Here is a 7,118-nt window from a genome sequence, read left to right as displayed (position 1 = left end):
CCCAGTCATATTTCGTGCTAAAAGTGTCCCATGTAGTCACGTTCATCAAAAATAACATCATCTGTAGGTATAGGGTGCCCAACGAGATCATCTTAGATAATGGCTCGCATATCAAGAAAGAGATGACAGTCCTGCTGGAGAAATATAACGTGAATTTTCGTAAGTCATCAACATATAGACCGTAGACCGATAGAGCCGTTGAGGCTGCAAACAAAAATATCAAGAGAATCTTGCAGAAGATAGTGGAAACCTACAGAGACTGGCCGGAGAAATTGCCATTTGCACTCTGGGGTTACAGGACGTCAATCCGAACATCTATAGGGGCAACCTCCTATTCTCTAGTTTATAGGATGGAAGTTGTTCTTCCAATCGAGATTGCAGTACCGTCACTGAGAATTATGGCTGAATGTCAGATAGCAGAGGCGGATTGGCAACAGAGCAGATTTGAAGAATTGATGTTGTTCGACGAAAGAAGGTTGAAGGCATTGTATCACATACAAGGCTACCAGCGCAGAATTACTAGGGCTTTTAATAAGAAAGTCAAGTCCAGAAATATCAAAAAAGGAGACATGGTGCTCAAAGATAACCGAGCCCCCATCCATGACCCCAGGGGCAAGTTTAGACCCAATTAGACTGACCCTTATATCATCAAGTCAATCTGGTCTGGAGGAGCAATTATTCTTATGGATTTAGATGGCCTGGAGTTTTCACAACCGATCAACATGGACAAGTTAAAGAAATATTATCCCTGAGAGACTCGCTAGGCCGAAAACCCGAAAGGGCAACCTAGGCAAAAGTTAGAGCATGAAAACTTAGATAAAGAAGAATCGAGCTTGCAAGGCCAAAAACCCAAAAGGGCAATCTTGGCAAAAATTAGAGCGCAAAAGGAGAGAATAAATACTCGAGTGAACCCTCACCGAACTACATCAGGCCTAATTCTCATCTTTGGGATACATAGACAACTTCTTCCCGAAGTTCGGCCATAACCATTTTCAACTCAACTGTCCTGTTCACTTAGTTTAATCAATCCATCATTCTCCATCGTTTGTCAGCTTGGTTGTGTTACTTCCATTCGGGTAGAAAGGTCAGTCACAAGATGAAGCAGTAATGATCAATGCAATTTAAGGGGTGTTATGATTTTTCGATTTGGGGTTGTACAGTTTAGGATTGATTCCGTGTATATCTGGTGGTGACCATTTTCGAAAAAGGAAACTTTTCAATACTCACTTTAATTTTATTGATTTTAACACAGGTACATTCTCCAAAACAAAGTTGTTTTTATAAAATAAAAACAATAAAAAAAAAACTTGAAAAGAAAAGACAAAGCAATAAACTAGGGGCATAGATGAGTCAAGTGTCAATTCTCTGTCTCTTTCTCGTACCCGTGGAAGTCTTTGTAACCGAAGTCGGCCTAACTTGTTCCTCGTCCTCAAGCCAAATCAAGTACTCGCTAGGAAGGATGCAATTAAAATTCAGGGTCGAAGTAAGAAATTCTCTTGTGCACCAAGCAGCGAGGTATCGAGGCAAGTATGAACTATGAATAGGAAATGAAGCTGGGTACTTATCCTTTTATCCAGACAATTCTGATCATGCCCAAACTGGCATCTGAATGTGAGTGGAAAATAGAACACACAGTGTGTAAGGCCAATCAACTGTATACCTGGTTACCAGAACATGCTATAACTCATCTTAGCCAAGTTAAGCCAGGGGGCATGCCAAGTAATGTTAGTTGCAGACTTGTTGCGCATCTAGTCACACCACGTTCCTTCTGAGGAGACCTCCACTAGCTGTGAGCGAAGAGAATAAGCTCTGGCCGAGTACTCAGGGCAGGGGTCTATTACCTTCAGCTTATCCATTAGCCAAACCTGGGGAGAGAAGGAAAATAAGAGAGAACAAAAGAATAGAGATATACATTGAGGGAAAAGTAAGAAAAGGATTTCGAGAAAAAAACAGAGATCGTGTGCCAAATGATGTGAGGAACATAAATAAGAAGGGTAGGGCATAATACCTGGAGAAGTAATGCACTCCTCGCAAAATGAGTAGTCTCTCGTTGATGAAAAGCATCTAAACTTGTCAAAGTCACGGCCAACACTAAACCCATACAACTCTTACCCTCCTTAAGACATTGGGCTACTTTGATCAGTTTAATACTAGCTCCACTGTAACTAGGTGCAAGAAGGAAGTGTGCAGGTAAGCATAAGCAGAGGGCATGCTGACGATAACTCCGCCAAAGGAGGTTTTTTTTTATCACCGGTAAGGGAAAACTGACTAATCAAATCCAGAATGCCTAATTTCCCATTGTGAGCCAAGGATCGAGCCTCTTGCAAAGTATGCCCACACATCCGTCCTAAGGGCTAAGCATGACCAAAACGAGGTTGAAGCATGATTTCCTTATCACATTGAGATTCCATCAATGCTTGAAATTTTTCAAGTGTCGGACACATCTCTTGTGAACCAAAGCGGAATACATACGTAATTGGATTCCAGCATCGAGCAGCGGCATAGAGAAATGGAAAACAAAGTGAAGTGCGGCTCAATGAAAAAAGAGCATTTAGGTTGAAACCACAAAAGTTCACCTTTTTCGAGCCATCCAAAGTGATTATCTAGTCTTGGAGCCTATGGATGGGCAACATCTCCATTTTGAGAGCAAAATGTAAAAAACTCGCTCTCTTGCCAGAAACGACAGTATGGGAGCACCATTTATAGAATTTCGGATGGAATAGTGGGTCACAGCTGGGCATCTACCAAACCTTGCATCATTGTCCGGCCGTACCTCAACGGAGTCCGGTCGTGCCCACTGTGGTCCGACCGTACCTCAGTGGTGGGCCAGACAATGCACTAGCAGAAAAGGCTGCTCTTTGTCCTCTTGTGTTGTGGATGTATTTTGAGTTTTGTTTTGCTCATACCAAGTCTGTTGTAATGATTTTGAGTTATTTCCATTATGTTTTCTTTTTATCAAGTTGTATTGTACATTTTATCCATTTGAAAGTTGTTATCCAATTCATGAATCAAGCACAAATATCAGGAAAATCATCATGCAAATTGCTGTCCATTTGTCATATGCAAACACAATATAAGAAATTCGCAAGAAGAGATCATCCACATAAAAATAAAAATAAAAAAAAGCCTATTTTTATAAATTAACGGGTCCAACACCAATCATTGTTTTACAAAATAAAACATAACACAAAAGAAAGGTTTTTCAAAAAATAAAGGGTCTACCTGAAGGAAGTGTTTAAAACAAAACAAAACAAAAAAAAAAAAAAAAAAAAAAAAAAAGAGGATCATCATCGTCATCAATAGTCTGTCCTAGCTCTCCTCCTCCTCGGCTGCAAAGAATGCACATCGCTATCATCGCTGGCACTCCTAGACTGTATGTCAAACTCCTCTCCCTCCTTCTCAGGGGTCGGAGAGCCCTCAAAGGACTCCTCAGAAGGTGAGCGCTGCCTCACTCGGCCTCTTCCTCGATCAGCTCCTCCTCTGCCCCTCACTGGGCCCCACCTCTATCTCCTAGCTGGAGGAGGTCTTATAGGTGCCACTGGTGCTGGTCCAAGCTGAAAAGAAAAAAGGAAAGGAGAGTGCAGATAGTTATAAAATGACAAATGGAGTCGGAATGAAATGACTGTAAACTAGGGGCAAAGCTTACCTCAAGCCCATGAGCAGCTAGAGTGGTCTGACTCCGTCGCACCATGAGGAGTAACCGGTCGATTGTCCGAGCAAGGTCATCTGCAAATACCCGAGATACTTTCAAAAGAAAGAGCAAAGTTTGAAAAATATAGCCATAAATAGGAGCAATAAAATAAGATAACATGCAATGAATGGAAACCATAAGGAAATGTGTACCTGCTCGATGCCTGGAGCAAAAACTATCCGGCAGTCCTTCTCCTCGATCTCATCGATCGGAATCTGCTCGAGCACCCCATTTGGACGCATGTATGTGATCTCCGTGGGAATCATAGGGAACCCAGGAATAGGAGCAACGGCAGGAGCGCCTCTAGCAGGGGCATCACCGGCACCAGCGACAGTAGCCGCCACCTTCGGAATTGCATGGGCCACGCCCAGGGTGAGGGGTGCCATCACCCGAGTGTGCAAGAAGGTTGTGAAGTCACCGGCCATATAATATCTATCACCATCCTCTCCCTCCATCAAGAGGTCGATCATAGGTCCATCTTGTATCGCATCAACTGACCTCATGCCTGGAGGAGGAGAATGCGGAACGTCTGGATGGGCAACGCCTCGGGTCTGGCGGATGAACCTCTCCCCCAGATAATAGGTCCGACCAAAGAGACCCTCGAACAGAATCCGCATAGTAAAGGCATACCAGGCAGCAGCATAAGTCGCTCTGGACACTGCGAAGATACCCGCCCAGGGATGCCAATCAACCTGTGAATTTGTATAGTGTCAAATGTCAGTGTAGTGTCAGATATCACTCAGTGTCAGAAACCGATGCAGTGTCAGAAAATCAGTGTGTAATGAGCAAAACAATACAGTGGCCAATGTCAACAATATGAGCATGATAGTACAATATGGGAATAGTGATATGTAATGCAAAGAATGATATTGTGTTACTTAGTCCGCAATGATCATATAAAAGAAGCGGCGGAAGTATAGAAAGGTCCGGTCTACTAGGCGGCGGCGTCTAAACCGTAAGTTGTAGTACCAAGAGCGGGGTACTGATAACTCAATCGGCCTCACTGGGACTGTTGCTAGAGTGGTGAAATACATGTAAACCTAGAGCTGTAAACAGATGAGCATGAATCAAGCAAATGAGCAGGTATGAAATGCAGAGTAAAAATGAACAGGAAATGCAAAGCATAGAATGCAAAGTTAAATAGAAAAGTAAAGGGGTGAGGCGCGTACCTCCCAAACTTTCCAGTAGCCACCGAGTAAATCTACCTTACAGTGGGACACGAAGCTCATGTAGCAGTATAAGATGGCCAAGCTGGCGCCACCCCAGTCATACTCTGCTACTCGCGGTAGACGCACCAGTGCTCCAAGAAGATACATCCCCATGGTATTCTCCATGTTCGCAAACAAGGTAGTACCGAGAAGATACATAAGGAAGCCACGAGCGTACTGGGCAATCTCATCTACAGTAGCTGGCTGACGGTCGATGAAGTAATCGTAGAACCATCTGTAGCTCACCATCCCCTGACTGCTGATGTCCGGGATCGCTCCAAGAAGCTGGAGTTGTGTAGCTCTCCACTGCGCCATATTTGGGTCAAATGGGATAGGGCCACCAACTCCGACTCGCAGGCCGGTCAACATGGAAAAGTCATATGGCGTCAATGTTATCTCCCCAGTTGAAGAGAAGTGGAACAAGTCGTGGTGTCCCACTACCTCTCTGCTAAAGCTCCATACAACACTGACTCAGTCCGCATCTGGATGAGCCCGGAGCAGAAGAGCCCAAAGTCAGCAGCATCCACTACTGTGCGAACCTCCGCGGGAAGTCGCTCATACCAGCGTTGAGGGCCCGATATGGTCCCATAGCCGATAATCCTCCTGGCTACGACCTGTAAATAGGGAATGCATCAATGTATGTACAAATAGAAACGAATGCTTTGTTCATAAGTTTCAACATATGTACAAAACAAAGGAAAGTTGCTTACCGTAGAGGCCTCGGTGGATAAGTGCTCCGTGGGCTCGCACAGAAGTGTGTCATCCTCTAGCCCAGGGATAAAGCCCATAAATCGTAAAATCTCGCTTGGCGGAAGAATGTAAGTGTCTGGCTGGTAAATGACCGCATCAAATGGCCTATCCGCAAGGGGAAGCAAAGTGGGGGCATCCTTGACCTCCATATCTGCACCAAGGGCAGCAGCAATATCAATGATCGAGTCCGGAAAGGGAACCTCGTCACTAGCCATGAGGGGAAGTAGAGAAGAATGAAGAAAAAAGTGGAGAACTAAGTGAAAATGGGTAAAAATCCCAAAATCTCAAACCCTAGGAGAGAGAAACTGAAGAGAGGATGAAAAATATCAAAGGGTGAAAGAGGAAAAATGTGGGTAAAGTGAGAAAAACAAAGGCAAAACCCAAACTTGCGCTAAATCGATTTTTGTTCGGTTCAAAATGTAGAGAAAAGCAAGTGTTTCAAAGAAAAAATGGCGTGGATCCTTGGGTAAAAGCAAGGGAAGAGAAATCTAGAGAGAGAGGGATGCTAGAGAGAGAGAGGGGTGATTTTCGGATATGGAGGTGTGAGGAAATGAGAGGTTTGTTTTGTTTTAAAACAAGAAAAGTCGAGAGTTTCCCGATTCTGTCCCTACCGCCGTCGAAGTTCGGCCGGATATCCGTATGTCCGACCGTACCTCACACAAATCCGGCCGGACTTTGATGAAAAAAAAAAATATATATATATATATATATAATGATAATAATAATATGTTTATACTTTAATATCTTTGCCTATATAAAAATAAATAAAAAATAAAAAAAATCACCAAGTCAATTCATTTTATTCGTGTTGTTATTTTACAAAATATATATATATATATATATATCATCATCATCAAATCATTTTGTTTGTGTCGTTTTAGTAATTGTTGTTTTCCAAAAATAAAAAAGAGAGAGAGGGGTTTGTTTTCTTTTGTTCATATAATATGTGTTTTTTTTTTTTTTGAGTATATATATATATATAAGAGAAAAAAAAAGGACAAATAATATATAAATTTTCTTTATTTTGAGTTGAATAATAATAGTAAAAAATAATAATACTCCTAAATAAATAAAAGAAAGAATTTTGTTTATTTTATTTTGTTCTAATAACCCGTAAAATTGGTATTATGTCCTGTACCTATTGCTCTGTTTAGGTCCATTTTGTGTCTAGTTTGTCTATTTTATGTCCATTTTATGTTCATTATTCGGATTTCGGAGTTATTCGGAATTCAGAGTTGCATAAAAAGTATCTATTTTATGTCCATTATTCAGATTTGTTATTCGAAGTTGCACAAAAAAAAAACAAAAAAAAAAAACTTGTTTTATTGATCACATTTGTGCAAAATATAAACACATAAAAGAAAACATATAAACAAAACAAAAAATATAAATATAAATAAAAAGAAAAAAAAAAGAGAGGGATCTTATTCTTCTTTTTTCTCCGGCAATGGCCACACGCCGACCTCCGG

General features: G+C 41.7%; 1 protein-coding gene across 1 annotated transcript; it reads right to left on the bottom strand.

Moving 5' to 3' along the window:
* Positions 1 to 3,116: 3,116 nt before the first annotated feature.
* LOC145790934 (uncharacterized) lies at positions 3,117 to 4,379 on the bottom strand. The gene is made up of 3 exons (XM_082870231.1): positions 3,844 to 4,379; positions 3,647 to 3,726; positions 3,117 to 3,554 (listed from the first exon to the last, which is right to left on the bottom strand). The coding sequence occupies exons 1-2, from the start codon at positions 4,306 to 4,308 to the stop codon at positions 3,664 to 3,666; spliced, it is 528 nt and encodes a 175-aa protein (XP_082726357.1). The 5' UTR covers positions 4,309 to 4,379; the 3' UTR covers positions 3,117 to 3,554; positions 3,647 to 3,663.
* Between the last annotated feature and the right edge of the window lie 2,739 nt (positions 4,380 to 7,118).

This window comes from Camellia sinensis, chromosome 5, assembly GCF_055761805.1.
Source record: "Camellia sinensis isolate YWXY chromosome 5, ASM5576180v1, whole genome shotgun sequence".
NCBI classification, from domain to species: domain Eukaryota; kingdom Viridiplantae; phylum Streptophyta; class Magnoliopsida; order Ericales; family Theaceae; genus Camellia; species Camellia sinensis.
The sequence above is the reverse complement of the archived record's forward strand: the minus strand, read 5'-3'. Positions and strand labels throughout refer to the sequence as shown.